Genomic DNA, 19,627 nt, shown 5'->3' with positions numbered 1-19,627 from the left:
ACATCCTTGTTGCTGACTTTCTACCGTGCCTATTTTCATCTCCACATAGAGTTGACATACTCTACCCTACTGGTCAGGACAGCTAGCTTCTACCCTTTATTAGGCAACCACTTGTTCTACTGCTGCTGCTATCCTTTCTAAGTACCACGAGTTGCCTTCCCGCCCACCCTGACATGCCTAACTGCCTGATGCATCCCAGCATGACTCAAGTTCATTTCCTGCACTTCCCAAATTGCTCTGTCACAATAGTTACTCAGGGTCTTCTCCATACATTTTTCATCTGTTAAATTTCCCCCAGGTGTTTTTTCTCTTGTCCAGATAGAAAACACAAGAGAAGAGTCAACTGTTAGTTAGCAGTTTGCATTTTCTGCTCTTCAAAGTTGAGGTAGCAAATGGTGAGAACTCTTTGGAAGAACTTGGCATCCCACTGTAATGCTTACCAAAGGTATACCGATAAAGGGCATTCTTCCCACCGCAAGGCACAGTACTTGAGCTTGAAGGATGCCTCCTGAGTAAGAAATAATGAATTATCTGGTTTTATAATAGTGCTTAATTGCTATTTTTTTTCCAATGTTATATTCAGGTATTACTTTGTTTTTCCCGGGATACATCTGTGTTGAGTCACTTTGCATTCAACAGTGCCTCGCCACCAAAATCATACATAAGAGGTAAATTTTTAATAATTTTAAGGAAGTATTAAGATTTACATAATCATACCGAGAATATTTGTTTTATTTTTGGAGATAGTGGTGTTGCCAAATTATTTTATTATAAATTACTTAAGATTTCTCTCAGATGACTGTAATCATCCTTTCATACCTCAAATCAGTGCCCAAGTAATTTATCACAAATCACGAGAAAGTGGTTCCCTGAAGCAGCATTTCAAGTTACTTTCTCTGTCTTCCCTGTGTGCTCTACCCTTTATTGTTGTTTTTATGTCATATCTGTTGACTTTTATTTTTCTTTCTAACTATAAGTTTATAACACAGATTTGCTTTTTCTACTTTTTTTAACAATCTATACTTCTCTCAAAATGCTCCGCCACACTCAAAACTTTGATATAATTTATATGCTTTTAGCTCTCCAATTTCTAGTTTAGTTATTTTTCTCCTCTTTATCACCAACTGCTTATAAAACATCAATGTCCTGCCATCATCTGAAGATACAATTAACTTCAGCTGAATGCCCTTCCCAAATTTTCCTTTTTATTAAATGGTGAACACCCAACACTGAAAGCTCAGACTTCATTGTGTATGGTCATTCTGCCATTTCCATGAAAAAAGAAACTGTTTCTCCTGTATCTCTTATGTCTGAACTATCTGCCTGATTGCTCCACCTCGTACCCTAGGAGAGGCCACATAACCTTGTGCTGGATTTCAGCTACCCCTAATGTAAGGTTTTCTTAGGTCCATTGCTTCTAAATTGAATTTATGGAAACATTTTGTTTGTTTCTTTAAGTCTTCTGCTGAAAAACTGATTGTAAACTTAATTGTCTACTGAGCTCACCTCTAAACTCAGCCAGGATTTTAAGGCCTTTGACCAGTTGATACTGTCCTAACCTAACTAACTTTGCTTCCCTGATTATTCCACAATACCCCATATTCATTCTAGCCTCCCTATAGTCCCTGCATGTGGAAGGCTTCCCACTTTCCAACCTTAAAAATCATAGGTCCTTGAAGAACTAGCCTGTACCTCACCATGTCCACCAACCCATCATCCATTTCTCTCTCCTCTGAACTTCTAAACACTTAAAGTCTGTGCTAGAAAAGTTAGCAAATATACCCTAATGTTTCATGATTTAGTCTGGACTATAAACCACATGGTTGAGGGAACATATATATGTTTGCCTCTCAGCACCTAGCCCAGTAATCAATTTTATCTACCTACCTACCTACCTATTCATTATTCCATTCTCTTCTTGCTCACAAGATCAATCCTTTTTGTCTCCACCCTAACCTAAACTGCTCACACTTCTTATTCTTCATTCATCTCTGTCACCACCCCTAACAAGAATAAAATGAACTTTTTTTAAACTAAAAATATTACTCTTAGCCCAGTACAGAAATACAAGTGACTTTTCAATAAACGCAAAAGTGTTAGAAAAACTGTCGAAGTAAAAGCTGTTTAAAGATATTCAGTGGAAGGTGGAAAAAACTAAGAACTTTTAAGAGTTTTAAAGGAAAGATACTTTTTAAAACTCTGTTAAATATTTGATTATTGTGAATATACTTTACTTTTCTGGGACAATTCTGATTTCAAATATTCAGCCCCATTCTGAAATCATGTGAACTGTTTTGGTATTCAGAAAATATGACCACCATACAGCTAGTCATTTAATTTTTAACTTTCAGCACATTCCATAAAAGTGTAAACACAGTATTACAAAGCTTAAGACTTGCTTTGATGAATAGATTAACTTATTTATAATTAGCAAAACAATTTTATGCATAATAAATAGATACTTCTCTTCTTAAGTGCCTAAGGAACTTGAAAGCGTTTGTTCTTTTGGTTGTTTTGTGTCGCTTCTGTTGTACTTATATTCATGTTACTTTAATTGATGAAAGGGTTTGCTAATATCAAAAGATTGGCTGGTACATTTTTAAGTTAATTCCATATCATGAAATGACATATCAGTTTATAGTAGTTTTTAAAATTCTGTTGTTAGTACATTCACAAAATAAGTTGATTTTTAAAGATTTATTTACTTAATCATATTGAAATCCTCTGTGGTTTTCTCTTATAGGAAAACTAGGACTGGAAGAATATGCTGTCTTTTACCCACCAAATGGTAAGAGTAATGCTATTGCTTCCTCTAGTGGGAAGTGAAAAAATTACAACTTTTATAATCAAAATGTGACTTTCTTATTCTCTCTTTAATGGATAATCATTTATTATCTAAAATAAACCTTCCATAGAATGTATAATTTAATGAAATCTTCCACATTTGTGGTAGGTTTGTGCTAAATTATGCATACTCTCTCTGATTCTCCCTGGGACAACAGTAAACCTGTGAGAAAGCTGAGTATGCTTAGATCTAAGTCCAAGGCACTTCGTTTTCCTATGAAGAACACTAGCTAGTCCAACGAGGACCTTCCTTTTGGGTTTGTTGGAGCTGGGCTTTACTCAGTTGAGTGGATTACCTTGTATTGTACCTTATTGTTCTCATAATTTGACCAGTGTAGTATTTATGAAGCAAAGAGATTATTAAAAGGTATCACTGAAATCACCTATTTTGATGTTATAAGGTGATCAAATATATAATGACCTCATTAGACATTAAATATTCTTTTGAGATAACTAGACAGGTTTTAAGATATGCTTCTTGGAAAAGCAATATATAGCAGTCCTTATGATAATATTAAGTTGCATCCTGAAGAAGTTCTTTTACTCCAGCAGAGTTAAGAACATGGGTTTTATAATCCAGCAGACTTGGGTTCAGATCCCAGTTCTGCCAGCTTATGCTATGACCTTAGGTGAGTTACATGACTTCTCTGAACTTCAGGTTCATCATCTGTACCATGTGGATAATTGATTAAATGAGATATGGTATATAAAACCACAAAGTGCCTGACATGTAGTGAGTGCTCAGAAAATATAGCTGTTATGAGTATGTTTAACTTTACTGATCACTATATCTAAAACTCATACGTGGCTTTGGCTTTCATGGCGCTGTTCTCTCCCTGTGTCTCTCAATATGGAATCTCAGTTTCATGGGCCATCTACCTCTGTCCCTCTTTTAATATCTCACTCTTGTTCTGCTGCTGTTCTCTTTTCTTACTTTTATCTAGGGGCTGCCATTTGCTTTTATGATTCTGTCTATTGTTAATTACTCTAACATATATCCAGTTCGTACCTCTCCCATAACTACCTCAAGCTTAATATGTCCCAGCCTGAACTCACTATTTTATCTTCTTGTGCCCACCCCCAAAAGAAAAAAAAAGAAACTGAATTAAAAAACAAAAACAAAAACTCACCTATTTCTCTCTGAGTTAATTGAATTATCATCTTCCTAGTAACTCAAAGCCATCCTAAATTTCTCTCCACCTTGTCCCCAACTCATCTAATAAGTCATCAGGACCTTCCAATTTTATCTTCTAAATACATCAGGGACCCTCTCTGCCACACCATCCCCATTGCCTTGTCTCCTTTCAGTTCTTACTATCTCTAGATTGTTAATTGCAACAGCCATCTAACTGGTCCCTCTTCCCACAGTCTTTTCTAGTTTTGCTGTCTTTTACACTGCTCACCAAGTTATACATCTAAAGTGAAAATCTGCAAATTGCCATTTTTCTCAAAGTGTTCTTAATGGCTTCCCATCTCTTAACAAGTGATATTCAAGCTTCTCAGCATGACATATGAGGACCTCTTGAGTCTGATCCCTATAGTCTACCTCCTAGCTTCATTCCCCACCATTTCCCATCTTATTTTTAATTACAGCAATATCAAACTATTTATTATTTATACCCACAGCTACATACTCTCACGAAAGCACTATGCTGCTTCCTGTCTCATCACTTCTCATGTTTCCATGCTTAGAATAGCCCATCTAACCTTTCTTCACCTGGCTGTCATCAAGCTCAGTTTAGGCATGATCCTCTTTCAGGAAGCTTTCCCTGAATCCTCAGGTTAGGCTAAGAGCCCTTCCTCTAGACTCCCATAGTACCTGGTCTAAACTCTTTGGTATCTCTAGCTATATTATCTTGATATTGTTTGTTTATACTTTATCTCCTCTTAATTGCAAGCTTCTTGTAGTTCAGAACCATATCATTCATTTTTGTTGCCTCAGTATCTAGCATGTAATAGGACTGTAATGAGTATTTATTTGAACTCAATTAGAAGTTTGTTAATTTTAACTTTATGTATTACCATTGTTACATCTATTATCCCAGAAACTTACTTTTATAGTAACTTTTTATATTTTATCTAAGAAGCAAGAAACAATAACAAAATACCTCTGAATAGCCAGAAGAGTTGTCCATGGGCTCAAGTTCTTCTCTCCATTCATGGAAGTGTTTTTTCAACTTAGTTTAGAATATATTAGCTTTTACTTAACACACATGTCTAACAAATTGGTTAACTCTTTTTTATGCCTCCTGCAAAAATAGAAGCATGGAAAAGGCTGATATAGATATGAAAAAATAGCAACAACAGTGAGAAGTAAAAAGGGGACTTCACAAAGGAAAATACAGGAGCTATAAAACAGCGTATTAGACCACTCCAGCAAATCAGTCTGGGGCCATTTTATGTAAAAGCTAGTGACGCTGTGCCCTTTAAGAAGGTATCACTAAGTTGCAGCATATTATAATTTAACATCTTTATAATGAGCTCAAGACACCAAAAAAAATATTGCTATAGTAATAATTGTAACAGTATAGTTATAGCAGCAGCAGCAAACATTTTCCAAGCAGTACTATATCCCAGGCAATGTGTTAAGTATATGACATATATTAATTCATTTAGTCCTTACAAGAACCTATGAGGAAGGTACTAATATTATCCCTATTTACAGATAAAGAAACTGAGGCATAGAGTGTTAACCTGCCCAACAGGTGAGTGACAAAGCCAAGCTTTGAATCCAAGCTGTCTGGCTTCAGAAGCAACATTCTTATCAGGATGCCCTACTGCCTCAGAAGATGTTGCTGAGCTCATTATAGTGAATTTGGGAAGAAAGGAAAGTAGTTAATGTAATAAAAAGGTAGAGGATGTATATGATAGGTTCTAGAAAGATTTTCATCCAGAATGAAAACTGTTTAATCCTTAATGAGATAAGCCCACAGCTGTTCATAAATTTACTTCTACAGAATCATTTCTCCTCTCAGGTTGTTTTAGAACTTGCCAGAATCAGGGAGGACTCTTTTCTCTGGGCAATGATTCTGAAGTTTCAGAACAAGAAGAGACAAAGACCAGTCCATCTACTGTCCCCCCCACCCTTTTTTAAGCTTAAGGCAATACTTAGCAGCATTTTTATATTACCCACCCTGTTTTGAACCTCTGCCAAAGATAGTATTACTTTGAAATCTTGACACCTCTGTCACTACTACCACCAAAACTGTTCTGGCTTTCTTGATCTCAGGGGACCACACATAGAGGTTAGCCTACAGATCACTGATACACTCTCATTCCCTGACCAGGCCAGTGCTTACAGGGGGGCAGAGGTTTTCTCACCACTACCCCCAACATGCCTGTGATTACCTTCCCTGGGAGGAAAATGACAGGCCATGGTGGCATCAGACATTTGTTCTCTCGCTTCATTTCAAGAATCAACAATGGACAGATTTCCTCTAGTAGATTCACCAAACAGCTAGTGAGCAAAACTTCTGAACTGAGGGAGACTTCTCAGAAGAATTTTATAAGCTTTTTATATTTTTTGTTGTTATTCAACACATATAAATTGTCTTTATTCATTTGATAAATATTTATTTAGCCTAGCTCACTGTTGTAGGAGGGTAATCCACAGTAAATGATACAAATAAAGTACCTGCTGCCAACGAGCTTACCTTCTAGTAAGGGGAACATAAAATCAATCAATTATCAATCAATCAACAAAGGATGAATGAATGAAAGTAATTTCAAAGAATGATGGACTTAACAATGAAAGGGAGCAGAAATTGTAGGAAGTTGGGATGGGCATAGCCATTTTAGATCAAGTAGTCAGGAAAGGTGCCTCTGAGGAGGTGGAATATGAACAGAGACAGACTATATGGAGTATGCTATGCAATGAAATAGGAGAACGTTCCAGAAGAGAGTACACAGCATGTCTGAAGGCAGGAATAAGCTTGATCGTCTGAAGCTCACCAAGATGGCCAGTGTGACTGGCAATAGTGAGCAAAGCATTGACTGACACAAGGTGAGGTAGAAGAGGTAGATGGAGCTAGGTCAGTTAGGGAGATAGTTGATTTAAAGTCTTGTCTAGTAAGTCCAATGTCTGGGCTTCCTCAGGGATTTTTTATTAATTTTTTTCCTGTGGGTTATACTTTTTTATTTCTTCACATGCCTAGTAATTGTTTTATTGTCGAAAATGGAATAATTTGAATATTATACTGTGGTATCACTGGAAATGGGAGTCTCTCTGTCCCCCTCCCCAAGAATTCATTGTTGTTGCTTGTTGTGGGTTCTAGGTGTTGTTTAGTGACTTTTCTAAATTATTTTTATAAAGATTTTTATAAAGATATTTTATACAGATATTTTTATAAAGATATTTTTCATCTTGTATGCTCACTGAAGTCTTTATTTTACTAGAGTAACAGTCAGCTAGTGATTTGACAGGGATTTTCTTAAATATCTAGAACCAAAAATAAAAAAACACTCTCTCAGTCTTTGCAGATTGGCTGGGTATTGGGGCACTCCTTCAAGGCTTAGCCAGGTCGTTTACAACTCTATCTTAGCCTTCACTTCCTGCTTGCACAGAGCCTAAAAGGCAGTCGGAGGTGAGAGCCTAAGGTCTTCTCGGGCATTTTTTAGATTCCCCTGTATACACAGATGCTTTCCAAAGCTCTCATGCCCCAAGTAGCTCCTTCCCCAGCCTCTTTCTTCCCAGGCTTTTCAATCTGTATACCACCACTCCCATCTTTTATTCCTTCTCCTAAGTGGCTGCAGCTAGTATGTATTTTCCTTTAAATGCTTTTGACAAATGCCTCTTGGCAGGCCATGTCAGTCCTGAAAAAACTCAGAGATGAGGCAAATAAAATGAAGGCAATCTCCTGAGCCAGTACCTCAGGTAGCTACTATGTAAGTCAAAACACACAGCCACATTTTTTTGATACAAGATCCCCCTGGTACCAGCAAGCTGCCTCAGGAATGTGAGCCATGGTCTTCATGGCTGCTGCGAAGTTGGGGAGTAGGGTATGGTAGGTGGGCAAATTAAAATGCCATATGCTCTCTTACTAAAATTCTTTCTTCATTAAAAATTCCCCTGGTGGTTGTAAGTTTTTATTAAATTCCAGAGTTCAAAAAAGTTGATTCTAACAGTTCCTGCCAGCTTAACCATTGCTTTAATGGAGGAATGGAGTTTGGGAGTTTCCTACTCCACTCTTCTCAGTGACATCTCTCCTCCAATTCCTGATTCATGCTTTTTCTTTTTCTTTTTTCCTCCCCCCAAGATAAAGTCTTGCTCTGTCGCACAGGCTGGAATGCAGTGGCCCAATCATGAACTACTGCAGCCTCGACCTCCTGGGCTTAAGTGATCCTCCCACCTCAGCCTCCCAAGTAGCTGGAACTACAGGTGCACACCACCATGCTTGGCTGATTTTTTTGTATTTTTCATATAGACAGGATTTTACCATGTTGCCAGGCTAGTCTTGAACACCTGGGCTCAAGCAATCCGCCCACCTCAGCCTCCTAAATTTCTGGGATTACAAGCATGAACCACCATGCCCAACCCTGATTAATACTTCTAAATGATCATCCTCTCTACTGTGTAGAATAAAAGTGTCACTAGAATGTAAGCTCCAAGAGAACAAGGACCTTAATAGTTTTGGTGACCAACATATCTAGCACCTAGAATCATGCCTGGCATAAAGTCTGTGCTCAGTAAACATTATTGAATAAGTGAGGGAATGGATAAGAGAATGAACATAGAATACAGAGGAATAAGAATAGAAGCAAGGAAACCAGACTTGTAGGAAAAATACACATATATCTGACTGACTTAATTACAAGTGATAAACAACCATCATAAATTTGTTAATACCATTTGTTTCCTACATGACAGAAGAAAACAATTGTCAGTGAATATTGGGTAGGGGAGTTTCAGTACTCTAGAGCAGTAATTCTCAACCAGTGGCAATTCTCCCAACACACACACACACACACACACACACACACACACACACACACATATCAGGAAACATTCGGCAATGTCTGAAGACATTTTTGGTTGTCAGCCAGGGGAGAGGGATGCTGATAAACATCCTACAGTACACTGGACAGCCCCTTACAACAAAGATTAGATAAGGCTCTTAGAAGAAAAATAATCAAAGTACATCATTTTAAATCTTCTTGCAAGTGTCAAATTAATAAATAGCAATGTAGTTTGTCATCCATATTAAATAAATTTAAAATATCTCATATTCCAAAATTCATTTGAGGTATAACTTTAGACTTCAATGAAAACCTCACTAAAATTTTAAAGTAAGATTTTCAGATTGATATTTAAATATGTTTATGTTCCGATGTTTTGTGAAATTTTAACTACTGAAATAGAGTAACAAAACCATAATGTGACATTCTAATTCAGAAAGATAATGGAAATAACTAGAAAATAATTTAATCATTGTCCCAATCTCTATTCTTACTGACCTGTAGGCTACATGTGGAATAAGAATAAACAGAGGAAATGATTACTTCAACAAATGAATTAAATAAACTGTACTAAGTAATAATATGCTTTCAGCTGGGGTGAAGTTGAAGTGAATCAGATGGGCGAGTTATGGTACAATGATAAATGCTAAGTATTAATAGAGACAATGAGGAAATGAAGAGAAAATATTTAATAAGTGCAAAGCATGTTAATATTAGGGATATTTTCTGAGTCATATTTACTATTTATATCTCATCTAGTTCAAGATTTATTTTAGTTGACAATGTTTGCCATTCTGAGCTTTGTCAAAGGCCCATAAATCATCACTTTATAAAGTTATTCACATTGAGTGGAATAGGCAGTTAATATTTTAGACTTTCTTTAGATGCACAAGGAAAGGCTAGAATCTGAAAATAATTACTCATAGCAGACTTGTAGAAGAACTCTGAGGCCAGATATGAGATGTGCCCCAAGCATCCTGACGCCTGCTGGAAACATGCTTTTGGGTGGTAGCCAGGTGAATGAAACTTGACCCTTGAAAGGCTGAAGTGATGAGAGGCAAAGGGAAGGATTTTGAAAAACTAGCCAAGAACATGACAACCTTTAAGATCAAAGAAATGTTCTAGGTGGTATGCACCCTACAGTGTTAATGAATTCTTCACTGCTTCTTATGCCTCCGGATTTTGTTTGCCAGAATCTGACTCATCCTTCAACAAAGCGGACTGTGTAGACTCTTTTTGGAGCCTTAAGCCCAGGCTAATCTCGGCTAAGCTGAAGTGCGCCTTTATCTGATACTGACAAAAAAAGATTTTCTTAGGTTTAAGCTGATATGTTAATGTGGCACTTTCACTTCTGAGAGCATAAAACAGCTATGGGTTATTGAGCATCTGCTGTGGACTGAACACTACACTGGCACAATTTAAATAAATTAACTCTGTTGTGCTTTGTAGTGCAGCCCATTGAAGTTGATCTTGTTTATCTCCATTTTCAGAAATGAAAATATGGTTTCAGCAAGGGTTCGTAACTTGCCCAGAGTCACACAGGATTCAAATTCATGTCTGTATGACTTCTTTGGTCATTTGTTCTTTCAACATTGAGTTATCAAAAGCCTTCTGTCCTATATCTTAATTACTTATTTATAAATGAATTTTGTATTTTAGTATTTTATCTATAAGCCTTGATTATATTTATAAATGCTCAAATTTCCATCATTAACATTTACTGGGCATCCCACTTGCGGAAGACACTGTGCCGGATGCTGAAGATAATACACAGTATGAAATACAGTTCTTCTTCAAACAGCTTGTAGCCTAGCTACTTATAGAGAAGCTATAGATTTCAGAACTTGGGGGAAATGTAGTAAAAGTGGTTAAACATGACTCATCTTAATATCTGCATCCCTTTTTGCTGCTTCGTAGTTCACTAATTAATTTATTGTAAGCTTTCTTATTAAAAGTGCCTTGTCCTGACTAGGGTATTCTTACACTTAGCAGATCCTTAATAAATATTTTTATAAGATGAAAATATTAATAATGTCTTCATTTCTGACTACCTTAGCCACTTGTTGAAATGTTTCTGCAGTGCAGGGGCTTAAAAGAGGAAGGCAAAAGTGTTTTTTAAGTCAGGCTGTCAGGTTTTTATATAATAGCAATCTGCTTTGAGATTTAGTACTTAGAAAGATATAATATGTACTTACACTTTTATAAGGCATCAAAATATGCCTTCTATTTATTAACTTATTTTTCTCTCTGAGTTTTTCTTTCACATGTCAGCATGTTTATTGTAGAAAAGTTAGAAAAGACAGATAAACTTTGTAATTATTTGTTAAAAGTTTATAATTAGTAAAGGAAATAACATGAAACAGCAGAGGCAGTAGGAAGGTAAAAAAAAGACGGGCAGAAGAAAAAGAGACTTAACCAAAGAATATAGAGAAGGACTTGAAGAAGAAATGTTTTTTGAGCTCTCCTTCTAGATAGTCCCTGGAACTGAAGCTGGTGGCTATAGTGTCATTGGGAATATTGACCTTCTAATCTGGTTTTTAATTTTTTTAGTTTCTAGAATGCAAAGGGCCTTTAAGTTGTTAAAGAGTCTTACTATTGTCTGGGCGTGGTGGCTCACACCTGTAATCCCAGCACTTTGGGAGGCTGAGGCGGGCGGATCACGAGGTCAGGAGATCGAGACCATCCTGGCTAATATGGTGAAACCCCGTCTCTACTAAAAATACCAAAAAAATTAGCCAGGCGTGATGGCGGGCGCCTGTAGTCCCAGCTACTCTGGAGGCTGAGGCAGGAGAATGGCGTGAACCCGGGAGGCGGAGCTTGAAGTGAGCCGAAATCGCGTCACTGCACTCCAGCCTGGGCGACAGAGTGAGACTCCGTCTCAAAAAAAAAAAAAAAGAGTCTTACTATTGGAAAATCTTTATAGGTACTGTTTTCTTCAAGTCTCACAATCTTTTTCGCATTTCCTCTAGACTTAATTGTTAACGTCTAATTTTAGGGTTAGATAATACATCAGAGGCAATCATAGCCCCTTTGTGTGTCAGGCAGGTTACTGAAGCTCAGGAGGTTTGATGATGTTCCTAAGGTTACCCAGCTGGTTTGTGTTAAGCCCACAATTGAACTTTGATCTCCTAACTAGAGACCAATACTTCTCTTGCTGCTTCTGTATCTATGATTTACTCATCTCTTCATTCTGCAAAGATGTATATCATCAACTATGTACGTGGCACCATGAGTTGTATACTCAGATGAATACAATGTATTTCCTATCCTCAGGAACAACCTGTTAAACAGCTAATTATAACACAAAACATAGTGCAATCATAGTGTTAGAAATATGAACTAAGTGCCATGAGAATGCAGAAGAATAAGCATTTAATTATGATTAAGAGATCAGGAAATGTTTGTCTGAGGTTATAGCTGACCTTAGTAAGGTTTTGATGGCTAAGTAGGATAAAGAATTATCAAGTTCAGAGCTATCAAACTGTAGTGATACTGGTGATGATAAATAATCTAGTGTGACTATACCACAGAGTGTATGGAGTTAGGATAGTATGCCAAGGGGGAGGCAGATGTAGCTCAGGTTGCAGGACATAATCATGAATGTTTAAGGCCAGATCAAAGGTCTTGAATTTTACTGTGTATACACTTAGCCTATATTACAAGGCTAGAGTGTGAGCTCTATAAATACAGGGACAATGTCCTATTTATTTTAATATCTCCAGAGGCTACAGAGTAGGTTTTTAAATATTTGTTAATTAGATGAGTAGGAGCTCAGCAAATATTTGGTAGATGGATAAATAGTGGAAAATCCTCAGTGGATGTAGAGATCTCTTTCATGGTCTCAATATTTTTGAAAGATAACGAGCTCTCTAATTTCAAAAACTGGTTAGAGAAGTGAGAGTTTGGAGGAAAGGATACCAATTAGGAGGCTCTTACAGAACCATAGGTAAGAGTTTATTAGGGACAGAATTCTGATCATGGCAGTAGGGAAGGAAATAAAAGGTTAAAAAATGATAGAGGTAGACTCGCTACAGATGCATATATTCATTCTGCAAGCATTTAATGAGTACCTGTTATATTCTGGGCACTGTGCTTGGTCTCTGGATATAGAGATACATAAATAAAAAACAGTTCCTATGCTCAAAGGATTTATTCTACTGGGAGAGAAAAAAATAAAAAATTATTAAAAGACAGTAAGATACGGAAAGGAATACAATTCTTAAGTACTGACTTTGTATCAAATATTGTGCTAATCATATTGCATATATTATAATATTTAATCCTCACCACCTCATTGGTATTGTTTCCACTTGATTGTAGAAGGCAAGTTCCTCTCCAACCTTTGCAGGGCCCAGAGCAGGAGTACAAATAGAGGCCCACCTACCATAAGTCAAAATATTTAAAAGTTATAAATTAGACTCATAAGCTGATAAAGTCTACTCTGTTTTCTTTCATTGACACGTATACTTTGGTAACAATCTGGAAGGCCAGGTTTGAATTCAGAATTATCAGACTCTTCATCCTTCCCTAGCCTGTGGTATCCCCACCCACTTCTCATCTACGGCTCCACTTCACACCTTGGACAGGCTTCATGGACAGAAGGCTGCAGGTCCAACCTCTGTTCACAGTTTCCACAAATAGCCAGCCTTTGGCCACCTCTCTGTCCTGAGGTATACAGGTGTATCAGGAGGTGTATGCCTTCTCTTCTCTTCTCTTCCCCACCAAAGAGAACATGCAGGCCCTGGAAGCTGTCTTAGGAGCCTTTGGGCTCAGAATTTCAGAGTCTTGGGTACCTGGGATGAGGTCTGGAAGGAGAAACATTGGCTCTGGGTAAGGAGTACAGCCAGAGGAGGGTCACAGAGCCCTCAGCTCAAGCCCCTGTGCCTTAGTCTAAAAGCAGCTTTGGATGAGGAAGCAGGTTACATAACATGCCTAAGTGTACACAGGTAGAAAGTGCTGGAGTCAGAATTGCACAGCGTGAAGGAGTAGTACCTCAATCATTGAGGGCAAATCAACTGAAACAAGAGGACTGATTAATGAATTGCTTAGGGGGAGGGATCAAGGCTATCAGGGAGATCTTTCTAGAAAGATTATTGTTTAAAATTACGAAGGAGTAGGGCAGGGACAGGGCCAGAGGTAGAAGAGAACATTGCCTACAGCCCTTGTCTTGCACTCAGAGGCTGAAGGGGTGGCGATCAATTTGGAGGGATTAGAGCAGTGCTTGTGGGGTACAGAGGAGGAATGAAGACTGAAGAGTTAAGTGGTCGTTATCCAAAAGAGACAGGAGAGGTACATAATCAATTTAGGTATAAGGGCTAAGGGAGAATAAGAGAGCAAAAATGACTCAAAAGTTTCTTCCCTGAATGACTAGCGAGGTGGTGAGTCATTTACAAAAATAGAGACCAGAAGGAGCCTGAGGATACTGGGCTTTTAAGGTTGGTATTATGGATTAATAATGAGAATACTGGTAGAGCGAGAGAGAAAACAAGTATACAGAGTCTCGGAGCTATCTTGAAGGAGTGCGCAGAAGAGAGAACTGCCAGAAACAAAACAAACACTCACAAAAAACTGAGCAGCTAAAGTTTCTGTGGGACAAGAAGCCCGATCTGCATGGTGTCATCAATGCCATAGTAGACTCAAGTTTGACTGTGAGGCCATTAAGTACAACATACAAAGAAGGGAAACCCCTGGATTTGGCAATCAGAAGTTACGTCCGTGGGGATGGGAAACCATTTGCGAGAATTTGAGGATACATAATAAGGAAGTAAAGGAAGTGAATATAGTTTAAAAAAAATTAAGCCTGGCTTTGAGAAAATGAGCGAGATTAGAGATTTGTTTGATGGGAAAATAGGGTCTGGGAAAGAAAAATTGACTACTTCTTCTTCCTTCTTCCTCCTTCCTTCCTATTTCTTCTTCTTTCTTATTTCTTCTTATTATTATGTGTAAGAATATTTGTAACATCCTTGGCTGAAAGGATGCAGTGAAATACGAAAGACTAAAGATATGATTACTTTGATAAGATACACCCACCCCTTGCTTCTACTCTGCTTCGTTAGAGGAGTAAAGAGCAGATCCCACCACTATCCAGCTGAAGACCAGTTGCCCTCAGTAAAGGTAACCCTGTTTATGACAATCATCACATGAAGCTAGGGCTTCCAGGTCACCCTTGTCAGATGATTCTCACCTCCACAGCTTCAGGGCTCTTTATCAGTAAGTCCTCCTCCACCCTAGCCTGGCCTTGTCCTCCTTCTCTCCATTATTTTTCTTCATAGCACTTATTACTATCTGACTTGTATTCATTTATTTTTATTATGATTGTTTTGTCCCTAATAAAATGGCAGCTATAGTTCTTAGAACAGTGTCTGGCACATCGCAGGGACACAGCACATGTGTATGGAATGATGCACGTGCAGCAAAGGGGAAGGGATGGTTGATGGGGCAGGAAAAGCAGGGTTTGGCAGACTTTTCCTTTAACCAGCCAGATGGTAAATATTTCACGTTTTGCTGGCCACAAACAGTCCATGTCCCATATTATTCTTTGTTGTTTTTGAAATAATCCTTTACAATATTTAAAAGCCATTCTTAGCTCACAGGCCACACGTAAACAAACTGCAAACCTGACTGCTGCTTGCCAGTCACTGTGGAAGTCAAGGAAACATGATTTAGAGCACAGGTGAAGATGTTGGGTGAAAAAGAAAAAGGATACATCCTCCTCTGGACTGTAAGTGAGAAAACAGATGAAATATGAAGAACAGACAAAGGAAGGAGTTCATGTCAATGGCATCAGCCTCCTAGTGAGGAGAAAGTGAAGTCTACAATTAAGTGTTAAACACTTGAAAAGGGAGGAAATTTTGAAAGAATGGGGTGGCTAATCATATAGAGAGGAATAAGAAAATTGATACACAACATAAAATTCAGCAAACGTTGGAGAACATGAATCTGTGTGCTAGAAGACTAGAGAAAATGTCGATCCTCAGAATTTTAACTTGTGAGCTTAAAGCAGTGCTGCACAAAATTCTGAAGATGGTTGGCCTGGCATACCAGTTCAGAATAATTTCGCTTTTCTCATACTATTTTTGATAAAATTGCTTCTAGAAACAACAAAGAAGTATGAACTAACTTGTAAATGATAACATCAACAATTAACATTTGCTTATTAATAAATAATAGCCTAAGCTATTTAAATAAATAGTATAGGCCCTAAGCTATTTATTAATGGCTAAGCTACAACTATTATCTCATTTAATCATATTATGTGAGTTCTAGCGTTATCTCTGATTTACAGATGAGGAAGCTAAAGCTTAGAGAAGTTAAGAGACATATGCAAAGACACACACACACACACACTCTTTAGTGATAGAACCAGATGAACCCAACCTTGTCTGTCTGACATCCAGTCCATGCCCTTACCGCAACAGGTTGCTGATTAATGCATTGATATCAATATGAAAGGAGTTTCTACTGATAATTCTAGTCTTCACCCTGTCATGTTCAGCATTTTTATATTGCTTTTGATGAGAACATGGTATACTTATCAAATTTTTCAGTTTTGTAGAATCAGGAGAACTAGAGGATGCATTAGATAACAGAATAAGAATTCAGGATTATTATCTCTAACTGGAGTGGTTCACCAAAGAAGAAATGTAATAGAGATAAAAATATAACCCTTTACTGAAGTCCAGGAACAACTGTCGAAGAACACTGTCTTAGCTGTTGGGTGTGTAGGGAGAGAAAATGATTAGAGATTTTAGTCACCTCACTTTAAGGACTGCAGTGAACTGTAACTGGTTAGAAGAAAATAAAATAGGGAAGCTTTTCAAGACCACCTCAACTAAGGAAAAATTGAAGAAACTCATAAAGTCTTGGAGCAAGAAATCCTGATGGTGCTGGGGCAGGAGAGAGAGCAGCGTCTTCAAATTTTTCTGAATGTTTTCACATAATGTTTTCACATTATGTGAATGTTTTCACATAAATTAGATTTGTTCTGTGTGACCTTTGTGGTCAGAACTAAGAATACTAAGTAGAAATTTCAGGGAGCCAGAGTGGCTCACTATGAGAAAATAGCTCCTTCCATTCAAAATTGTAATGAGTTGCATTGGGAATTAATGCTTCTGCTATTGCTGGACATGGTTTAAACTGAGACTGAACTATCATTTATTAGAACTCACTCTATATGACCGCCAGCACAAAATTTTTGCCTATGAACATGTCAGATGAATAAAGCATTTCTATATTATTTTTCAAAAATGTAACTTAGCAGCTTTCTTCTGTGCTGTGTTTGCAAACTGATTTAGTAGTGTTAGCTATATGGTGGTATATATTACAAAACTTCTGTTTTGAACTAAGCTGTACAAATTCACATTTTTTACTTGGAATGTGAGAAGATGTTTAGCACACCAAGTTAGGCTTTGAGTATTTCTTTGAAAAGGATGTGTACTTTACTTCTGTGTAATTATTGCCGAAGATTATACTGAATTTGTATTGTATTTCTGCCAATATTTCTTCTAAAGCCATATCCCATGATTAATTTTCAGTTAGTTTACGTAACACCCATAGTGTTTTCTGTAAAGCAAATGTTTTCAAGAAGTGCCTTGAAAAGCTCACTTATCTTTTAGCATATTCGATTCTAATATACACAGTGAAGTTGTTTCAGGAGGGACGTAATCTATTGACTTTCTGAGACCATTATAATTAGTTCTTAAACTTAATTCTGTGATCTGTCTCATTATGTTTTTGTCCTGTTGTTTTGTGTGTGTGTATATGTATATGTATATGTATGTGTGTGTATATATATACACACACATATGTACACACATATATGTGTATGTACATATGTGTGTGTATGTGTGTATATACACATACAAATATGTATATATGTATACACAAGTGTGTGTATATGTATATGTATGTACACATATATACACACACATATATATACACATATATATACACACATATATATATTCAAAGCTTTGATTTCTCAATATTAATAGAATGTTAACTGGATATATGTTTTAAAGCCTCTAGTTTACTTTTCTGAAGGTATTAAAAATATCTTTATTGTTTACTATCACTAAGTCTTTCTGACATTTATGAACAAAGTTGAAGCAAAAAATAGAAAACCTTTTTATTTTCAGTTTTAACCATTTAAAGCTTACCTAATAATCAGTAGACCTACTACTTATTGAAAAGAAATACCTTTTTTTTTTTTTTTAGGTGTTATCCCTTTTCATGGATTTTCAATGTATGGTAAGTTGGGCTTTAAAAACATCATAATGTACACGATAAAAACATACAATGTTATCTGTCAATTTAAAAAATAATGACTGACAGATATAATTGTTTTACTATAGTAAAACAATAAAGGAAAAAATAAAGTGAAATGCATGCTAGTTCCCCATAGGGGCTTAATTTTTTAAAATTATTGTTTTTATTACACATTAGAAAATTAAACAAAAAGAACACCACTTTATTTCTAATCACCCACAAGTTATTATGAACATTTTAAAATGTTGAGTTTAATAGTCTAGGCATGGTGGCTCATGCTTGTAATCTCACCATTTTGGGAGGCTGAGATGAGAGGATCACTTGAGGCCAGGAGTTCAAGACCAGCCTGGTTGACATAGCGAGACCCTATCTCTAAAAAATAAAATAAAATGTTGAGTTTAGTATTTTTATATGTCTAATTTTAAAATATTAAAAGTAAGAGGTCATCATAATTGGTTAGGTGGTGATTGCTTGACAAATTAGAATATATTGTGAAAATGGTCCTGTGGTTTACCATTTTTTAGTCCAATGGAAACTAGAGATACACATTAATATTTAGCTCTAATAGGTGTAAAATCAGATTGCTTAAATTCCTAAAGTAATTCTCTTAAGAGTTTTTTAAAAATAATAGGTCAGAAAGAATGCTAAGGAAGGGACAATACTGAGTTTGAGCTCATGATTTCTCCAGGCTACTGATATGCACAGCAACAATTACATCAGAGCATTCAGTCACCTGAGATACACGTGGGAGATGCATGTGCAGGTTTGAGAGCTCTGAGTGCCTCTGAGGCCTCATGTGTCATTAAATGAGGAATGCAAGAAGCTTATGAAGATTAGCAAAAAGAAGAACTCTCTACACCTTAATGCTACTTAATTTTTAAGTTTTCAAGTGTTACATATAAACTTATTAAAGATTGTTGTCCCCTTTATTTCTACCCCCTACCTTTAGAATGAACAGAAATACATTAATGTTTTGCCTTTGTACCAAGAATCTGCAATAAACACTTTTCTTTGTAAACATCACTGTTCAACATCAGATGGTCATGGTGAATGACATAATATAAAACTATCGTTCAATGAAAAAGAGTCAAAGTACCTGGGGACTTTATGCTATACTTGGTGTTAGTCACAGGCTTGAATTATAGGGTACTCAGCTTTATTCTCTTGGGCAACCAAAATTTCATAACATAATACATAACATTATAGAGACCTTACAGCATATTTATCTTATATATGTGAAGAATTTAAAATAGAAAACCAAAAAGATTAATAATATAAATTTTTACATCTAATAATAAAAATGTTCACCTTTTTATCTTTCTACTTTAATAGTTCCAACTGCAAAAATTTTTCAAGTAAATAGTTTTTGGAAGTTGTACTTGAATGATTTGGAGGATACTTGATGTCATGAAAGTTTAAATCTTCTAGCAAGATCTTCTGGTGTTTAAAATATATCACTGACTCAGCCTCTGCCTATTCACATTTATGGTCATTTAAATAGGCTACAGTTTATACACCCAAGGGGAAAGCATTTGCTAACAATGATGCAAAATGTTTGATA

At 36.6% G+C, this 19,627-nt stretch overlaps 1 protein-coding gene across 4 annotated transcripts in view; it reads left to right on the top strand.

Moving 5' to 3' along the window:
• Positions 1–19,627, top strand: part of TBC1D19 (TBC1 domain family member 19) — a 178,450-nt gene that overhangs the window by 132,691 nt on the left and 26,132 nt on the right. For all 4 annotated transcript variants that reach the window (XR_004027327.1, XM_030801175.1, XM_003258556.4 and 1 more), the window contains 3 exons: positions 584–668; positions 2,744–2,788; positions 18,016–18,048. Coding sequence is in view for 3 of the 4 variants with exons in the window: in XM_030801175.1 (XP_030657035.1) it covers positions 584–668; positions 2,744–2,788; positions 18,016–18,048 (163 nt within the window). In the remaining variant the exon portion in view is untranslated. The remainder of the gene's footprint in view (positions 1–583; positions 669–2,743; positions 2,789–18,015; positions 18,049–19,627) is intronic.

This window comes from Nomascus leucogenys, chromosome 20, assembly GCF_006542625.1.
Source record: "Nomascus leucogenys isolate Asia chromosome 20, Asia_NLE_v1, whole genome shotgun sequence".
Taxonomy (NCBI): Eukaryota; Metazoa; Chordata; class Mammalia; order Primates; family Hylobatidae; genus Nomascus; species Nomascus leucogenys.
This window is presented reverse-complemented; position numbering and strand designations above follow the sequence as displayed.